Source organism: Henckelia pumila, chromosome 2 (assembly GCF_033568475.1).
Source record: "Henckelia pumila isolate YLH828 chromosome 2, ASM3356847v2, whole genome shotgun sequence".
Lineage (NCBI taxonomy): Eukaryota > Viridiplantae > Streptophyta > Magnoliopsida > Lamiales > Gesneriaceae > Henckelia > Henckelia pumila.
Window position 1 is genome coordinate 145,094,851 of NC_133121.1, and position 21,679 is coordinate 145,116,529.

General features: G+C 30.1%; 2 protein-coding genes across 8 annotated transcripts; both read left to right on the forward strand.

The window, feature by feature from the left end:
• The first annotated feature begins 1,328 nt into the window (after positions 1-1,328).
• LOC140881844 (senescence-specific cysteine protease SAG39-like) lies at positions 1,329-19,458 on the forward strand. Of its 7 annotated transcripts, none has more exons than XM_073287463.1 (4): positions 1,329-1,542; positions 11,137-11,210; positions 18,059-18,415; positions 18,654-19,458. In XM_073287463.1, exons 3-4 carry the CDS (start codon positions 18,067-18,069, stop codon positions 19,247-19,249), a joined length of 945 nt encoding a protein of 314 aa, XP_073143564.1. In that variant the 5' UTR covers positions 1,329-1,542; positions 11,137-11,210; positions 18,059-18,066; the 3' UTR covers positions 19,250-19,458. The 7 variants fall into 7 exon arrangements, with proteins under 7 accessions (XP_073143564.1, XP_073143562.1, XP_073143563.1 ...); XM_073287461.1 differs by having other exon boundaries at positions 1,331-1,542; positions 11,137-11,168; positions 18,038-18,415; XM_073287462.1 differs by lacking the exon at positions 1,329-1,542 and adding an exon at positions 10,493-10,629.
• LOC140878619 (vignain-like) lies at positions 5,050-6,367 on the forward strand. Its single transcript, XM_073282237.1, has 2 exons — positions 5,050-5,410; positions 5,649-6,367. The coding sequence occupies exons 1-2, from the start codon at positions 5,050-5,052 to the stop codon at positions 6,242-6,244; spliced, it is 957 nt and encodes a 318-aa protein (XP_073138338.1). The 3' UTR covers positions 6,245-6,367.
• Positions 19,459-21,679: the final 2,221 nt, after the last annotated feature.

Below are 21,679 nucleotides of genomic sequence, written 5' to 3' on the forward strand. Positions count from 1 at the left end.
TTTGGAATGAAGTTTAAAAGGCACCAGCTATTGGGCCAGACATGATCATAAAAATGGAAGAAAAGATGAAATTTTTCGGTCTAGAAGGAGAACAACATCTGAAAGACAAGCCAATTATGCAAATGCCAAACGTAGATCGTTGATTCTTGAGCAAGGTGACTATGTATTTTTGTAGATATCTCGTTCAGGGGTACAATCAGATTAGTTTTTTTTTCCCCAGCTTTATCAAATATTCACGATGTATTGCACGTGTCTATGTTGAAAAAGTATCAGCTAGATCCTTCCCATGTACTTTAGCCAGATGAGGCGGAACTCGATGAGACTTTGAACTATTTTGAGCGGCCGATTTAGAATATTTTAGATAGAAAGATAAGAATCTCAGAAACAAGTCGATTCAGTTAGTCAAAGTACAGGGGAGTAGACATGGAGTTGAAGAAGCAACTTGGGAAGTAGATCAGGATATGAGACAGAAATATCTAGAAGTTTTGTTTGCATTCAGATTTCTTTTCAGCAATTAATTCAGTCTAATTTCGTGAGTACTTGAGATTGAGATTATATTTCGAGGATGAAATCTTTTATTAGAGGGGAGGAATTGTTATGCCCCAAAAATATTTAATTTAAGAATTTATGGAATTTTAGATTTAAATTCCGAATTTCAAAAATTTAGGGACCGAATTGAAGTTTTTAAGTTTGACCAGGGGCCAAATTATAATTTTTGACTTTTGACTAATGAAATAAGATATATATATATATATATATATATATATATATATATATAAAATTTTAATGTATATCATTTCCTCATTCCCAAGTTTCAACCGAGAGAGAGACAGAAGAGAAGCTCAAAAATTTCCCATGCCATTTTCGTTCTTCCAATTTTTGATTTGCCATCATCCAAACATTAGATTTCAAAGATAATCATATATTTGTAATCCTGGTGTCGAGGGCTACGTTTTAACACAAGTTTGGTAAGATTCTACCAAGTTCTAAATTTTGGGTTTTTGTTAGATTCAAGATTTGAATGTATATATATGTTCTTGAGCTAGTAGAGATGCTATATTTAAGTTGATTTGAGAAAATACCAACGTTTGGATATCCTTTGTGATTTTTGAAAATTCCAGTTTACTGTAGTGAAGGGATTTCGAAATTCTAATGGGTTTTTTGCAATGATATTGAATTGTTGTTGAAATATATATTGATGTTGAGCTTTTGGGATATTCGATTTTTAGCCGTTATGTCGTCGAATAGATTTTTGAAAGTGTTTGGGTATTAAATTGAACCAAAAAATTTAGGAATGATATTGGACAATGTTATTATACATTTCAGATTTGATTTGGAGTTGATTCGGTTCAAAGTTGTAAGAATTTGATTTATCAAGAATTCGGTCGAGTTTGGTTCGGTTTGTTTGTTTTAGAATGTCGAATCGTGATCGAATAGAATTGTTGAATTGATTGAGTTATTATTTCAGGAGTGGAGATTTCCAGAATTCGGAATATCGAGGTATGAGCAGACAATAAGAGTTGGGATTGAATCCTCGAGAAGGTTATGAACTTCTCGATCCCTTAAACCACCACTTATTTGCTTATATATGATTTATTTGATTAATTGATTCGATTTATCAGACTTGATAAAATAGCATGAATTATGCTTTTCTTGCCTTTAGCTCGATGAATATCGATATTTACATTCATGCTATTTACCTGATTTGAATGAGATGACATCTAGACCTTAGTTTAATTAAATTAGGAGTACATCACCATACAACAGTCGGAGTTTACTATATGTTTGAGAATGGCTACCTCCTCTTTGGTGTTTCTACGCCAGTATAAGCCGATAACAAAGTTTAAAGCCCTTCCATTACATGTAAAAGTAATAAACTGCTCAAGTCCAATTCAGTAGTACAAAATTACTACTTAAAGAGAAATTTTCTTTGCATTCGGTGTACTATATAACGACTCATGTTGAAAAGCCACTTCCATCATATTGCAACGATAAGATGAAATAGGAGTGCTGTTTTGAATTTCTGGAGTCGATCTCAAATGACTTGAATGATCTTAAATGGATGTTACGTGTACAAATTCTCTCCCTATTATTATTATTATTATAGATAGATAGATTGTTTCTATATTATAGGGATAATAGTCAAAATAGTCCCGTAAGTTTGTTAGTTTTGTGATTTGGTCATGTAAGTATTCAATTTTGGGATTTAGTCCTGTAAGTTAAGTTATGCTTTGATTTTTAGTCTTTTTTATTTATGTAATGTTTTTATAATCGTACCGGTGATCGAACCGGTCTAACTTAAAAAAATTGTTCAATCGATTTGACCGTTTTAACTAAACGGTCAGACCGAAAAATCATTTATATAATATAATATAATGAATAATATATTTCAAATTATAAAATATAAAAAATGTATATAAACAGAAAAAAAAAATATTTACCTAAACTAAATAACTATATAAATATATTTAAAATATTAGTTATTAATATATATATCTTTTAAAAAATACATAAATTAATTAAAATAAATATAATATTAATAAAATAATATTCTTAACTAAATAAAAATTCCAAATAATTATGTATATATGTAATAAAATATTAAATTAAGGTTTTAAAATTAAAAAAAAAACTAATTTTTTTTAAAAAAATAGAAAAACCGGTTTTTCGGTTTTTCATGGGTTCTTGACCGGTTCAACCGTTAAAATAGTTTTTTAGAGTGTTTCGGACCAGAACAGTGACGGGTCACGGTCGAACCGGCCGATCCCATCCGGTTTTGAAAACATGGCATTCAAGTGTTGATGTACAACAGACACATCATCATTTTTCAATGTCACGTAAATATTTTTAGCTTCCATGTCAGCATTTTCTGACGACACGTCAATACTCTATAAGAAATGACTAAAAACCAAAATATAACTTAACTTATAGGACCAAAATCCAAAATTAAATACTTACAGGACCAAAACAAAAAATGAACAAACTTAAAGGACTATTTTAACTATATTCCATTATATTATATATACTAGTTAACGACGAACATGCGTTGCATGTGTATAATTAATAAATAAATCGGAATTAATCTATTTATTTAATACGTGTAAAGATGAGAAGACATAATATTGTAGCGATTTTATTTTTTCTTTAAAAAATTTTCAAATATAGAAGTTTTTCAAACAATGCACAATGAATTATCAATTGAAAAAATATGTAGAAGAGAAGGACAAATTTGGAAATTAATTTTGGTGAAGTTCAAACTATACCAAAAACAGTTTTTCTAATGGCCTCAACTTTTATATAATAGTATATATATATATATATATATATATATATATATATATATATATATATATATATATATATATATATATATATATATATCTTTTCAATCTCTTCCATCTTATTAAGTTTGAGGCCTACATAGTAACTACTTTTGGTAGGTTATGTCATATCATTTTTCGTCTTCAAAATACCCTTACCAATAACTATCATAATTCTTTTTAATCTCTTCTATCTTATTAAGTTTGAGGCCTACATAGTAACTATTTTTGGTAGATTATGTAATAAAATTTTTTATCTCCAAAATACACTTATTAATAACTTTCATAATTCTTTTTAAATAAAATAAATAATCAAAAATTAATTACAAAAAAACATAAAATTAAATATAAAATTACTCAATTCTTATTACATTTCATATAAAAGTTTGTTATACACGACAAATTTAATTTAAATGCACGCATCGTGTACATATGTTTACTATTATCTATACTATATTATAATAGTTCAACCCCTTAGTCTAACCCATTTTGGTGTGTCAAATCATACCAAAAATTCTTCTCATTTTACCCTTAAATTTAACACACGTCTCTTTTATTTTAGATCTTAAATGACTAAATTATCCTCGATTTTATCTAACAGTCTTATCTCCTTTTATTTTTATCTCTTTTTTTAAATTTCATCATTTATCAATTCCTATTAAATTATTTACAAAATTTTTTTACAACTTCTCTCTAATTTATATATCAAAATATCAAGCACGTGAAAACCATCTGTCACGATCGCTAATATATATTATATTGCACACACAAAACTAGTTATTATTAAGGTTGAGACCTGCATAGTAATCAATTAACTTTGCCATACTGATTTTTTTGTTCTCCAAAATACCCTACCCCATAATTACCATTATTATTTTTTAAAGATAAAATGTAATAAGTTAATTATTAAAAAAATATAATATTAAATAAAATTACTCTAATCTTATTTTCATATAAAAACTATTATGTAAAATAGATAAACTTTTAATTTATGTGCACATATCATGTGTATATGTTTATTAATAGATATAGAATGGTACAAATTATAGATAGTATCCATTATATTTATGTTTGAAAGGATTGTTGCAACCTTTTAAAATAAGTGAATATGGATTTGTTTTAAAAATTTGTTAAAAATAATTCATAATCACTTATTTTAGAGTGTGTTTGGATTAAGAAGCAAAAACACAAAAAGTGTTTTTTATTTTATTTTATGTGTTTGGACATATTTGTAGTACTTGTAAAAACATTTAATTAAGCTAAATAAGTTATTTTATAAAAAACATATTTATAGTTTTTCAATGTTTTTCTAATAACTCAAATTAAAAAAATAATCTATTTATCAAAACACAAAATTATTACAGCTTTTAGTTTAGACTTTTTTGCACCAAACGCGCCTATAAATATTGAAAATACACGCTAATTCCATGAAAAAATTTAATAGACATACAAACCCTTGACATTTTATCAGTTGCCCCAAAAACAAACACATGAAAAAATTTAATAGACATACAAACCCTTAACATTTTATAAAATTTACACAGTTGCCTCAACACAAACATGGTCAAATTAGTTGTTAGTTTACCAAATTACCCTTATTATGTTGATGAGTATATTTCTTTTTTGCTCCTAAATTTAATATTGGGTTTTGTGTAAGATTATTTTTTTGAAATTTAAAATATTATAAAAATTAAAAAATTAAAAAAAAAAGAAAAAAGAGAGGATTACCATGGACTTGATAACTAATATTTTTTTATATTTTTATTTGAAACATTATGGCCGTGTATACGAAGACGACGTCGAAAAGGCGAAGCGATTCAAAATATTCAAGCACAACGTGGAGTTCATCGAATCCTCCAACCTTGACCAAACCAAGTCTTACAAACTGGTCGTCAATGAATTCGCAGATATTTCGAACCAAGAGTTCCGTGCTTCTCGTGGCGGATACAGGACTAGATCATATTCTCCCCACGAGACATTTTCGGCCACCAATTACTACTTTAGGCATGAAAATGTGACTGCAATTCCCGCAAGCCTCGACTGGAGGAAGAAAGGAGTTGTCACTGCCGTGAAGAATCAATTTACATGCGGTGAGACATATATAAAAATTAAATATTCATGAGTTATAAATTCATGAAAAAAATTGAAATATTTGTTAGGTTATAAACCCATGAATTGTCTATCCCAAAAAGTTTGTTGGGGTTGTCTCAAAGGTTTATAACCAAACTCTTTGTTAGTTTTATTATTCAATGTGGAATAATTGTAACAATTATCTCGTTCTTAAAATTACTCGAAAACTCATGCACGCATGCATATATGCACGTACAGGGTCTTGCTGGGCATTTTCAGCAGTTGCAGCCACGGAAGGGATCCACGGGATTAAAACGGGGAAGCTGGTGTCATTGTCCGAACAAGAACTCGTGGATTGTGATTCCAACAAGATGAATCATGGGTGCCGCGAAGGTTATATGAACGAAGCGTTCGAATTCATAATTCATCGAGGCCTCTCGACAGAAGCCAACTATCCATACAAAGGAGAAAATGGCGTGTGTAACAACAAAAAGGAATCCTCAAGAGTGGCAAAGATCACTGGATTTGAGAAAGTGTCGTCTAAAGACGAGTCGGCGTTACTCAAAGCGGTGACGAAGCAACCTGTGTCTGTGGCCATTGATGCCAGTGGACTGGCTTTACAGTTTTACGCAGGTGGCATATATACGGCTGAGTACTGTGGAACTCATCTAAATCATGGTGTCACAGTTGTTGGATACGGAAAAAGCGAGGCCGGGAAAAAATACTGGCTCGTGAAGAACTCTTGGGGCGCAGCATGGGGCGAAGGGGGATACGTGAAATTCGAGAGAGATGTTGGTGCTAAGGAAGGGGCTTGCGGGATAGCCATGGTTGCCTCTTATCCAATTATTGATTAAAACAATTGTTAATTTCCAAAGACATTTTTGGTGTCGTATGCATGCTATGCTCCAACTGTATACCTCTCAGAGGCCATATATATGGATCGAACTTACAATTGATCAGTCTGCTTTTCTTTTTCATTTTTTTTTGGAACTTCTGATCATGTATTTCCGATTACTTCTGCGACTACCAAATTCAGATAATGAAGTGTACGTTATCTTATACAATTGAGCAAGTTTTTCATTGTATGATAAATCTTTACACTTATATATAGGGTATGTAAAACTGCGACTTCATTGTAGATAACACGAAATAGATCGAGTCGCATTTTCAAGACATAAATGTTTACATGTAATGTATAACAAAAGTAATAATTGATATTTTATGTATTATTATGATCTATATGAATTAACTAAAATTAAATAATATTTTCATAGCTCAATGTATGCTCGAACTCAAATAATGGATACATAATCTAATCAAGATATTAGTACAAAATATTTATTTAGTATTAATATAACCCAAAATATTAGAATTTGTATGACCACAAAACCGTAAAATCATAACCGAAATTTAATGAAATGCTATAGATGATGCAGATATTTCAATGTAGTTTATATATTTTGATGGGGCTTTTATATATTGATAAAAAATGTTGTTTAAGAGATTTAACAGATTTCAACTACATACGTCAAATGATTGAGACGAAATGGTAAGGATTCTTAAGTTATGATGTTAATATTTTATGTGTATATTGCAGAGAGACGCAAGGACGTTATAGTCATGCTTTTGATTTCTTTAAAGACGTGTTCTCATCTAGTTGATGTACTAGTAATCAACGCACTTTCTAAAGAGTTTTAGATGAGCTTACGGGTTTTTCTCCAACCCGAGAAATTAAGTTCAGTGTCGAGTATCTCAAGTAAGAATTTATTTAAGCTAGCGAAAAGAATAACACAGTAGTACATAAAGCAGATTGTAATGAGATTCATTGATAAGGTACTGATTTATTCGATATAAAATCTAAGCATGCAGAATATTTGAGAATGATTTTGTAGATTTCGGGAATTTTGCAATTGTGTGCTATCTGTTTAGAAGCAAATTTTCGTTGTAGCAATTGTTTTGAGAATTCTAGAGGAAATTTCGGTAGAATGCACAATTGAATTACTGTATTTTGATTTGGACAATAATAAATGAATTTTTTTTAGATAACGATTAGATATGGATGATTTTCTTGATGAATTGATTTAGATGTAATCAATGATGAATTGATGGAGTAAGAGCGAATTTTGGATGTTTTGATTGTTGTCCCTATAAATTAAGAAATCTTTGTGATTTAAGATTTTAATGGAATGAATAGAATTTTAGATTTGATATCGACAAGATTTGTTGAGTTTTGATTGATGATTTTGATATAGCAGAAAATCAGTCACGATTGAGCCATTTCATTGATTCTTTTTGGAGATATTGAAATTCTTGTTGTAGTTCATGCATTCTTTGATTTGCATGACATTTATTATTGAGAATTCTGCCAATTTGGCATTGATTGACATTTCGAACATGAAGTTCAGAAACTTGTATTTTTTTGAACATTTGAATTCTATTTCTGGACATTGACATTGATTTGGATGAGTTTTGTTATTCTAATCCATTATAATCTCGATTTTATTTATTGACATCAGATTATGCCTTGAGACTTTACTTCGATGAGCGTGTGCGAATTCCCCACGCTGACAACAATGATTTTGGTTTGTTTTGATTTTGGGCATGATGTCATACCCGTTGATGTGTGATCATATGATTTGATATTGATTGATTGACTCGCATTCCTTGTTCATGGAGCCTTGATTTTGATCCACTCACATTTTCGTATTGAGCTGCAAGTGAGTTGTTTCCACTTAGCAGAATTTTCATCCAAAATATTGTATTTCGAGGTTTTTTTTAAACAATATTCTTTGGATTTCGATTTGATTTTGACCCAGCAAGTTATTCATTCAGCTGAGTTACATTGAACATCGTTTTGATATTTCTTTGGCTCGTATCTAATAGTGACTGATAGCACCATTAAATAGAATCATGGCTTTTGGTATTCTAAGTTAGATTTTGAAGCAGATTCGCAGTTGATTAGAATAGATGTGTTCTGATCCAAATTGAATTAGTAACGAGAATCAGAAGAGCTTTGAGAACAGTTCAGAGTTTCAGAATCACTTGATATGGTTACCACATTGAGATAACGATAACAATATTATATATGAATCTTTGGGTTGATGTGATGATTATTTTAAAGATTTTACGAGGTATTTTGGTATAATTTCAGCATTTAGATCGAGAGAATAATTCTGAATTCTGAAATGAATTGAAGTATTAAGTGTTGGTAGAGACGAATGAATTTGATTAGCAGAATTTGAATTTAATTAATTGAATTGCAAGCACTTGAAAACATAAAGAATGAAATAGATGATAAATTGTTCATATTGATTTGATCTGATAATCGAGCTAATGTGATCGATGTATCAGTATTTTGGGTTTTAGTTCTGAATTGAATTTGTGGTGTTTATTCATTAGCTTCATTTGATTGATGGGATCTATGAATTAGATTAAGCAATGAAAAGATACTTGAATTAGGGAAACTGGTATAGAGATGAGTCCCAGTGCAGATAGATGTTAACATCTAATGATTTTCGAATTTACTAAATTTATATGATTTTGATCTCAATTCGATAATCGGATGAATGATTTTAGAGTCTTATCTTGCCTATTCGAATGATGATATTTGAATTGATTTGATATTGGAAGAATATGATAAGGATTTCAGAGTATTTTGAATTGTGAATGTCACATAATTGCGAGAACAGATTGTAACTCGCAGATGATTATGTGAACATGCGAGATGACGGCGTAGACAAAAACTTCAGGATATTGAATTTTGAGATTATGTGAGATGTTAAGAACTGTCTGATTGACATAAGTTTCCTATGAGTTTTAAATTATGTATTGGGTTTAGATTGAAATAGATTGTTTAAGAATTGGATTGGTGACTCGTTAGGGATTGACGATTAAGTCTGCTTGTTTCATCCCTTATTAGATGACATACAGACATGACCATATGTCTAGAATTTATATCAGAGACGATATGAGATTGCACGGTGTGCCGAAATCTATTGTTTCAGATTGAGACTCTAGATTTACTTCTCATTTTTGGCACAGTTTGAAAGAAACTATTGGTACTCGGTTGCACTTGAGTACAACATACCATCCTCAGCCAGACGGACAGTCAGAGCCGACTATCCAGGCCTTAGAGGATATGATAAGAGCTGTGGTACTAGATCTTGGTACCAGTTGGCAAGATTCTTTGTCACTTGTTGAGTTTCCTACTATAACAGCCATCAGATAAAAATTGAGATATATCCTTTTAAAAGCTTTATGTATTGTAGGAAGCGCAGAATTTCTTTTGTTTGGAATGAAGTTTAAAAGGCACCAGCTATTGGGCCAGACATGATCAAAAAAATGGAAGAAAAGATGAAATTGTTCGGTTTAGAAGGAGAACAACATCAGATAGACAAGCCAATTATGCAAATGCCAAACGTAGATCGTTGAGTCTTGAGCAAGGTGACTATGTATTTTTGTAGATATCTCCTTCAGGGGTACAGTCAGATTAGTTTTTTTTTCCCCAGCTTTATCAAATATTCACGATGTATTGCACGTGTCTATGTTGAAAAAGTATCAGCTAGATCCTTCCCATGTACTTTAGCCAGATGAGGCGGAACTCGATGAGACTTTGAACTATTTTGAGCGACCGATTTAGAATATTTTAGATAGAAAGATAAGAATCTCAGAAACAAGTCGATTCAGTTAGTCAAAGTACAGGGGAGTAGACATGGAGTTGAAGAAGCAACTTGGGAAGTAGATCAGGATATGAGACATAAATATCCAGAAGTTTTGTTTGCATTCAGATTTCTTTTCAGCAATTAATTCAGTCTAATTTCGTGAGTACTTGAGATTGAGATTATATTTCGAGGATGAAATCTTTTATTAGAGGGGAGGAATTGTTATGCCCCAAAAATATTTAATTTAAGAATTTATGGAATTTTAGATTTAAATTCCGAATTTCAAAAATTTAGGGACCGAATTGAAGTTTTTAAGTTTGACCAGGGGCCAAATTATAATTTTTGACTTTTGACTAATGAAGTAAGATATATATATATATATATATATATATATATAAAATTTTAATGTATATCATTTCCTCATTCCCAAGTTTCAATCGAGAGAGAGACAAAAGAGAAGCTCAAAAATTTCCCACGCCATTTTCATTCTTCCAATTTTTGATTCGCCGTCATCCAATCGTTAGATTTCAAAGATAATCATATATTTGTAATCCTGGCGTCGAGGGCTACGTTTTAACGCAAGTTTGGTAAGATTCTACCAAGTTCTAAATTTTGGGTTTTTGTTAGATTCAAGATTTGAATGTATATATATGTTCTTGAGCTAGTAGAGATGCTATATTTAAGTTGATTTGAGAAAATACCAACGTTTGGATATCCTTTGTGATTTTTAAAAATTCCAGTTTACTGTAGTGAAGGGATTTCGAAATTCTAATGGGTTTTTTTCAATGATATTGAATTGTTGTTGATATATATTGATGTTGAGCTTTTGGGATATTCGATTTTTAGCCGTTATGTCGTCGAATAGATTTTTGAAACAGTTTGGGTATTAAATTGAACCAAAAAATTTAGGAATGATATTGGACAATGTTATTATACATTTCAGATTTGATTTGGAGTTGATTCGGTTCAAAGTTGTAAGAATTTGATTTATCAAGAATTCGGTCGAGTTTGGTTCGGTTTGTTTGTTTTAGAATGTCGAATCGTGATCGAATAGAATTGTTGAATTGATTGAGTTATTATTTCAGGAGTGGAGATTTCCAGAATTCGGAATATCGAGGTATGAGCAGACAATAAGAGTTGGGATTGAATCCTCGAGAAGGTTATGAACTTCTCGATCCCTTAAACCACCACTTATTTGCTTATATATGATTTATTTGATTAATTGATTTGATTTATCAGACTTGATAAAATAGCATGAATTATGCTTTTCTTGCCTTTAGCTCGATGAATATCGATATTTACATTCATGCTATTTACCTGATTTGAATGAGATGACATCTAGACCTTAGTTTAATTAAATTAGGAGTACATCACCATACAACAGTCGGAGTTTACTATATGTTTGAGAATGGCTACCTCCTCTTTGGTGTTTCTACGCCAGTATAAGCCGATAACAAAGTTTAAAGCCCTTCCATTACATGTAAAAGTAATAAACTGCTCAAGTCCAATTCAGTAGTACAAAATTACTACTTAAAGAGAAATTTTCTTTACATTCGGTGTACTATATAACGACTCATGTTGAAAAGCCACTTCCATCATATTGCAACGATAAGATGAAATAGGAGTGCTGTTTTGAATTTCTGGAGTCGATCTCAAATGACTTGAATGATCTTAAATGGATGTTACGTGTACAAATTCTCTCCCTATTATTATTATTATTATAGATAGATAGATTGTTTCTATATTATAGGGATAATAGTCAAAATAGTCCCGTAAGTTTGTTAGTTTTGTGATTTGGTCATGTAAGTATTCAATTTTGGGATTTAGTCCTGTAAGTTAAGTTATGCTTTGATTTTTAGTCTTTTTTATTTATGTAATGTTTTTATAATCGTACCGGTGATCGAACCGGTCTAACTTAAAAAAATTGTTCAACCGATTTGACCGTTTTAACTAAACGGTCAGACCGAAAAATCATTTATATAATATAATATAATGAATAATATATTTCAAATTATAAAATATAAAAAATGTATATAAACAGAAAAAAAAATATATTTACCTAAACTAAATAACTATATAAATATATTTAAAATATTAGTTATTAATATATATATCTTTTAAAAAATACATAAATTAATTAAAATAAATATAATATTAATAAAATAATATTCTTAACTAAATACAAATTCCAAATAATTATGTATATATGTAATAAAATATTAAATTAAGGTTTTAAAATTAAAAAAAAAAACTAATTTTTTTTAAAAAAATAGAAAAACCGGTTTTTCGGTTTTTCATGGGTTCTTGACCGGTTCAACCGTTAAAATAGTTTTTTAGAGTGTTTCGGACCAGAACAGTGACGGGTCACGGTCGAACCGGCCGATCCCATCCGGTTTTGAAAACATGGCATTCAAGTGTTGATGTACAACAGACACATCATCATTTTTCAATGTCACGTAAGTATTTTTAGCTTCCATGTCAGCATTTTCTGACGACACGTCAATACTCTATAAGAAATGACTAAAAACCAAAATATAACTTAACTTATAGGACCAAAATCCAAAATTAAATACTTACAGGACCAAAACAAAAAATGAACAAACTTAAAGGACTATTTTAACTATATTCCATTATATTATATATACTAGTTAACGACGCACATGCGTTGCATGTGTATAATTAATAAATAAATCGGAATTAATCTATTTATTTAATACGTGTAAAGATGAGAAGACATAATATTGTAGCGATTTTCTTTTTTCTTTAAAAAAATTTCAAATATAGAAGTTTTTCAAACAATTCACAATGAATTATCAATTGAAAAAATATGTAGAAGAGAAGGACAAATTTGGAAATTAATTTTGGTGAAGTTCAAACTATACCAAAAACAGTTTTTCTAAATGGCCTCAACTTTTATATAATAGTATATATATATATATATATATATATATATATATATATATATATATATATATATATATATATATATATCTTTTCAATCTCTTCCATCTTATTAAGTTTGAGGCCTACATAGTAACTATTTTTGGTAGGTTATGTCATATCATTTTTCGTCTTCAAAATACCCTTACCAATAACTATCATAATTCTTTTTAATCTCTTCTATCTTATTAAGTTTGAGGCCTACATAGTAACTATTTTTGGTAGATTATGTAATACAATTTTTTATCTCCAAAATACACTTATTAATAACTTTCATAATTCTTTTTAAATAAAATAAATAATCAAAAATTAGTTACAAAAAAACATAAAATTAAATATAAAATTACTCAATTCTTATTACATTTCATATAAAAGTTTGTTATACACGACAAATTTAATTTAAATGCACGCATCGTGTACATATGTTTACTATTATCTATACTATATTATAATAGTTCAACCCTTAGTCTAACCCATTTTGGTGTGTCAAATCATACCAAAAATTCTTCTCATTTTACCCTTAAATTTAACACACGTCTCTTTTATTTTAGATCTTAAATGACTAAATTATCCTCGATTTTCTCTAACAGTCTTATCTCCTTTTATTTTTATCTCTTTTTTTAAATTTCATCATTTATCAATTCCTATTAAATTATTTACGAAATTTTTTTACAACTTCTCTCTAATTTATATATCAAAATATCAAGCACGTGAAAACCATCTGTCACGATCGCTAATATATTATATTGCACACGCAAAACTAGTTATTATTAAGGTTGAGACCTGCATAGTAATCAATTAACTTTGCCATACTGATTTTTTTGTTCTCCAAAATACCCTACCCCATAATTACCATTATTATTTTTTAAAGATAAAATGTAATAAGTTAATTATTAAAAAAATATAATATTAAATAAAATTACTCTAATCTTATTTTCATATAAAAACTATTATGTACAATAGATAAACTTTTAATTTATGTGCACATATCATGTGTATATGTTTATTAATAGATATAGAATGGTACAAATTATAGATAGTATCCATTATATTTATGTTTGAAAGGATTGTTGCAACCTTTTAAAATAAGTGAATATGGATTTGTTTTAAAAATTTGTTAAAAATAATTCATAATCACTTATTTTAGAGTGTGTTTGGATTAAGAAGCAAAAACACAAAAAGTGTTTTTTATTTTATTTTATGTGTTTGGACATATTTGTAGTACTTGTAAAAACATTTAATTAAGCTAAATAAGTTATTTTATAAAAAACATATTTATAGTTTTTCAATGTTTTTCTAATAACTCAAATTAAAAAAATAATCTATTTATCAAAACACAAAATTATTACAGCTTTTAGTTTAGACTTTTTTGCACCAAACGCGCCTATAAATATTGAAAATACACGCTAATTCCATGAAAAAATTTAATAGACATACAAACCCTTGACATTTTATCAGTTGCCCCAAAAACAAACACATGAAAAAATTTAATAGACATACAAACCCTTAACATTTTATAAAATTTACACAGTTGCCTCAAAACAAACATGGTCAAATTAGTTGTCAGTTTACCAAATTACCCTTATTATGTTTGATGAGTATATTTCTTTTTTGCTCCTAAATTTAATATTGGGTTTTGTGTAAGATTATTTTTTTGAAATTTAAAATATTATAAAAATTAAAAATTAAAAAAAAAGAAAAAAGAGAGGATTACCATGGACTTGATAACTAATATTTTTTTATATTTTTATTTGAAACATTTATTTCATCCACTTGATAATTAATCTTTATTAAGATAGTTTTTTCATTTTGCAATAAAAAATGATATAAAAATAAATTAATAATATGAAAAAAAATTAATAATAATAAAATGAAAAATGTTTAATAAATCATTTATAATTGAATTTTGTGAAGAAAAATAATTGTATTATGATATGAGTGTTGTATTTTAACAAATCTAAAAATTATTATAATAAAAGTATTCAATAGATACAGTCTCAAAAAAAATCCTATAAGATATAGCAATAAGAGCGGTTTACAAGATCGGTTTTGTGAAACCGCTGTTAAAAATATTAAATATGAGTAGCATCGAGAGTGATCCTAACAATTATGTCAATAAGAGCAGTTTGTAGCAGCGATTTGTAGAAACCGGTACTAAAATATGGTCAATAGGAGTGGTTAGTAAAACGCTCTTAAAAGGCAAGACGTTAGAAATGGTTTAATTAAAACTGGTTCTATTGGTCACCTTTCAAGAGTAGTGTTAAAACTGCTCCTAAAGAACCGCTCTTCAAAAAGAGTTCAGTGTCTGCAATTTGACCTCCTACATAGATCAGTGCAGAAGATTATATCAAAGCAACTTACACCAAACATCCTTAAACACCAAACTTAAAATTTCCAGGGTGATATAACAGAACAGTTAAAGGTACATGCTCTATAATGTGCAGAACGGTTAGAGCAAATACCTAATAATAAGACCTTGATACAAATATATAACAGAAGTCCTCGTGCAAAAAGAAAGCAACAACTCTCACAACCGTTTGGAGCAGAGTTGACGTTAAATATTGAATGATACAATATGTTCCTAACAAGGTAACATAAAAGAGAATACAATGCCTACGTAGCTCTCCTCCAGTCTAGCTCTAACGGCCAACCTCGTACACTCCTATTCCTATACATCACTTTTGTTAACCTCAAGTCTCATAGATTTTCCTCAACTCTTACCAAAACTGCAGTAACCAATACATCAAGCCCACACACCAAGATGTCCCTTCCTACGTTATAAACACATTTATGACCAAAACAATCCCCCATGGTGCAGTCACGCTCCCAATCAGAGGCAGACAGATATTTTTCCTTTAGTTTTGTGCATCATCCACACATAAGTTGTGTGACACAAACTCTGGAAAGATTAGTGTCATCAGAACTCAGAACCAGCCAACCAGGCTCTTCTATACGAACAATATAAGACCCAGGAGACAATGACAAAGAGCCGAACAAGCTATATGCTAATTGCTAGGATATAAGGATTTATAACAATAGCATTGACAAAAGTAAAACCCAAAAAACCATGAGAACAGACCCGAGGAGAGAGAAGGGAAGAGAAAGTTGCTTAACCCAAAGGCTTCAAACAAAATATCACTGAAGCCTTTTGGGAATACTGAATATTAAAACTTACCCTTTCAACCCACAAAAGTGATTGATGAATAGAACCGGGGAACCATTTCCCTCAATTTATCTGGCTACAACTATTTAAAATTTTGAAGCTTAATATAGAAAATAATAAGCTAGAAATCAAATGGAGTTTCAAAGGATATGTTGATTTATATCTAAAATTTTAACAAGCTAGCGTTCTTAGGAATAATAACATTCCTCTCCCCAAGTTTCTGACCACGGAATGGGTTCCATAATTTCGAGCTAACCAAGCAAAGGAACCCTTTTCACTATTGTCTTATCCACCAACATAATATCACTTTTCACAGATACCAATTAAAACAACAATCTTTACAGAATTTTTAAAAAATCCCAAATGCCCACAAACTTATATCAGGATAAATAACATGAAAATACAAAAACCCATTTCGAAACAAACAAAGGAATACAAAAAAAGGAACACTCCACGATTAGCTTAAGGACTCACCTTTCGGCTGACAGAGACGAAATAGTCCAGTTTGCTGGCAATGTATCGGAATCAAGTAGAGGGCGCAACCATCGCGAATTCAGCTGTATAATTTTTTTTATTTTTTTTATTTTTAACTATGAAATTCCCTTAAACCCTTGAAATCTTCCCCTCCTCCGATTTGGGGGTTGAATTTCTGTTTCTGCGGTCAAGTCTGTGCTTCGTATATAACACCCTCAAACTCTCAAGGCCTCAACTGAGAGTTGATATTAATTTTCCTACAACAATATCTGATATTAATTTTAATTTCCAGGGCTTTTTAATTAAATAATATCAAATAAAATTTTTTTAGATAACAGAAATGGAAACAGTAACAGGGGCCGGATTTAATTTTATAAAATGTTATTATTTACATAAATTTTAATTAAAGGGTACGGGATTATTTGAGATAGATTTATTGTGCACTTTAATTTTTTTCTATAATTTTATAAATATTATAATCTTTATTATTTAAAACAAAAAACTTAACATATTAATAAAGAATAATAATAAATCATATGAAATAAATTGATAAAAAAAACTTAACATATCAATAAAGAATAATAATAAATCATATGAAATAAATTGATAATAATAATAGTAATAATGTTAACAATTTTGAAATTAAAAATACGATAAAATTAAAAAAACTACAATAATATTTTTTTAAAAAAAAGAGGGACAAAAGTAACCAAATTTATAATTAGTATAAAAAATCGAAACTTATATTTACTATTCAGTACTCTGTTTAACTATTTTTATATATAACAACTAGGAAGTACGTGCAAATATTGTCCAAATATCATGTATTATCCAAAATCAAATGCTCACCCCTATTTTTTTTTTAAAAAAAACCTAATTGATATTAGTAAATCGGTTTGATTATTTACATAATGTAAAAAAACAACTAATTTTATCAAAATATCGTAAATAAAATAAAATAATAGTATTACGAATAAAAATCATGCATGCATATATAAAAAAAATTATTATTATTAAAAATAAAATTAAGATTATAATATCGATAAAAAGAAATATAATAATACAATTATATTTAAGATGAAGTTACATGCATGGATGAACAATGAATTACCATAAATAGAATTAAAAAGTTACAAATGGGGAATTAATAAATGACAATTAATTTAAGTGAAAGTCAAAACTTGCGGGATCTTGATTCAAATCTAGCCCCTCGAGACTCGTTCCATAAATCACGATCAAATGATCAATACATGCAAGGAATTCACAACCTATAAATACTCAATTCTTGCCCGTTCATAATTTTCATCTTACAATAAAGTTTTTTGATATACATAATATGGCTTTCCAATTCAGCAAAATCATTTTTCTTGCATTTGTGTGTGTAATTCTTGGGATGTATTCATCTCTAGCAACATCCAGAACCGTTCCAGGCGGAAGAATGGTGGAGAGACACGAGCAATGGATGAAACAATATGGCCGTGTATACGAAGACGACGTCGAAAAGGCGAAGCGATTCAAAATATTCAAGCACAATGTGGAGTTCATCGAATCCTCCAACCTTGACCAAACCAAGTCTTACAAACTTGCCGTCAATGAATTCGCAGATATTTCGAACCAAGAGTTCCGCGCTTCTCGTGGCGGATACAGAACTAGATCATATTCTCCCCACGAGACATTTTCGGCAACCAATTACTACTTTAGGCATGAAAATGTGACTGCAATTCCCGCAAGCCTCGACTGGAGGAAGAAAGGAGTTGTCACTGCCGTGAAGAATCAATTTACATGCGGTGAGACATATATAAAAATTAAATATTCATGAGTTATAAATTCATGAAAACAATTGAAATATTTGTTAGGTTATAAACCTATGAATTGTCTATCCCAAAAAGTTTGTTGGGGTTTTCTCAAAGGTTTATAACCAAACTCTTTGTTAGTTTTATTATTCAATGTGGAATAATTGTAACAATTATCTCGTTCTTAAAATTACTCGAAAACTCATGCACACATGCATATACGCACGTACAGGGTCTTGCTGGGCATTTTCAGCAGTTGCAGCCACGGAAGGGATCCACGGGATTAAAATGGGGAAGCTGGTGTCATTGTCCGAACAAGAACTCGTGGATTGTGATTCCAACAAGATGAATCATGGGTGCCGCGGAGGTTATATGAACGAAGCGTTCGAATTCATAATTCATCGAGGCCTCTCGACAGAAGCCAACTATCCATACAAAGGAGAAAATGGCGTGTGTAACAACAAAAAGGAATCCTCAAGAGTGGCAAAGATCACTGGATTTGAGAAAGTGCCGTCAAAAGACGAGTCGGCGTTACTCAAAGCAGTGACGAAGCAACCTGTGTCTGTGGCCATTGATGCCAGTGGACTGGCTTTACAGTTTTACGCAGGTGGCATATATACGGCTGAGTACTGTGGAACTCATCTAAATCATGGTGTCACAGTTGTTGGATACGGAAAAAGCGAGGCCGGGAAAAAATACTGGCTCGTGAAGAACTCTTGGGGCGCAGCATGGGGCGAAGGGGGATACGTGAAATTCGAGAGAGATGTTGGTGCTAAGGAAGGGGCTTGCGGGATAGCCATGGTTGCCTCTTATCCAATTATTGATTAAAACAATTGTTAATTTCCAAAGACATTTTTGGTGTCGTATGCATGCTATGCTCCAACTGTATACCTCTCAGAGGCCATATATATGGATCGAACTTACAATTGATCAGTCTGCTTTTCTTTTTCATTTTTTTTGGAACTTCTGATCATGTAATTTCCGATTACTTCTGCGACTACCAAATTCAGATAATGAAGTGTACGTTATCTTATACAATTGAGCAAGTTTTTGATTGTATGATAAATCTTTACACTTATATATAGGGTATGTAAAACTGCGACTTCATTGTAGATAACACGAAATAGATCGAGTCGCAGTTTCAAGACATAAATGTTTACATGTCAGTATAACAAAAGTAATAATTGATATTTTATGTATTATTATGATCTATATGCATTAACTAAAATTAAATAATATTTTCATAGCTCAATGTATGCTCGAACTCAAATAATGGATACATAATCTAATCAAGATATTAGTACAAAATATTTATTTAGTATTAATATAACCCAAAATATTAGAATTTGTATGACCACAAAACCGTAAAATCATAACCGAAATTTAATGAAATGCTATAGATGATGCAGATATTTCAATGTAGTTTATATATTTTGATGGGGCTTTTATATATTGATAAAAAATGTTGTTTAAGAGATTTAACAGATTTCAACTACATACGTCAAATGATTGAGACGAAATGGTAAGGATTCTTAAGTTATGATGTTAATATTTTATGTGTATATTGCAGAGAGACGCAAGGACGTTATAGTCATGCTTTTGATTTCTTTAAAGACGTGTTCTCATCTAGTTGATGTACTAGTAATCAACGCACTTTCTAAAGAGTTTTAGATGAGCTTACGGGTTTTTCTCCAACCCGAGAAATTAAGTTCAGTGTCGAGTATCTCAAGTAAGAATTTATTTAAGCTAGCGAAAAGAATAACACAGTAGTACATAAAGCAGATTGTAATGAGATTCATTGATAAGGTACTGATTTATTCGATATAAAATCTAAGCATGCAGAATATTTGAGAATGATTTTGTAGATTTCGGGAATTTTGCAATTGTGTGCTATCTGTTTAGAAGCAAATTTTCGTTGTAGCAATTGTTTTGAGAATTCTAGAGGAAATTTCGGTAGAATGCACAATTGAATTACTGTATTTTGATTTGGACAATAATAAATGAATTTTTTTTAGATAACGATTAGATATGGATGATTTTCTTGATGAATTGATTTAGATGTAATCAATGATGAATTGATGGAGTAAGAGCGAATTTTGGATGTTTTGATTGTTGTCCCTATAAATTAAGAAATATTTGTGATTTAAGATTTTAATGGAATGAATAGAATTTTAGATTTGATATCGACAAGATTTGTTGAGTTTTGATTGATGATTTTGAGATAGCAGAAAATCAGTCACGATTGAGCCATTTCATTGATTCTTTTTGGAGATATTGAAATTCTTGTTGTAGTTCATGCATTCTTTGATTTGCATGACATTTATTATTGAGAATTCTGCCAATTTGGCATTGATTGACATTTCGAACATGAAGTTCAGAAACTTGTATTTTTTTGAACATTTGAATTCTATTTCTGGACATTGACATTGATTTGGATGAGTTTTGTTATTCTAATCCATTATGATCTCGATTTTATTTATTGACATCAGATTATGCCTTGAGACTTTACTTCGATGAGCGTGTGCGAATTCCCCACGCTGACAACAATGATTTTGGTTTGTTTTGATTATGGGCATGATGTCATACCCGTTGATGTGTGATCATATGATTTGATATTGATTGATTGACTCGCATTCCTTGTTCATGGAGCCTTGATTTTGATCCACTTACATTTTCGTATTGAGCTGCAAGTGAGTTGTTTCCACTTAGCAGAATTTTCATCCAAAATATTGTATTTCGAGGTTGTTTTAAACAATATTCTTTGGATTTCGATTTGATTTTGACCCAGCAAGTTATTGATTGAGCTGAGTTACATTGAACGTCGTTTTGATATTTCTTTGGCTCGTATCTAATATTGACTGATAGCACCATTAAATAGAATCATGGATTTTGGTATTCTAAGTTAGATTTTGAAGCAGATTCGCAGTTGATTAGAATAGATGTGTTCTGATCCAAATTGAATTAGTAACGAGAATCAGAAGAGCTTTGAGAACAGTTCAGAGTTTCAGAATCACTTGATATGGTTACCACATTGAGATAACGATAACAATATTAGATATGAATCTTTGGGTTGATGTGATGATTATTTTAAAGATTTTACGAGGTATTTTGGTATAATTTCAGCATTTAGATCGAGAGAATAATTCTGAATTCTGAAATGAATTGAAGTATTAAGTGTTGGTAGAGACGAATGAATTTGATTAGCAGAATTTGAATTTAATTAATTGAATTGCAAGCACTTGAAAACATAAAGAATGA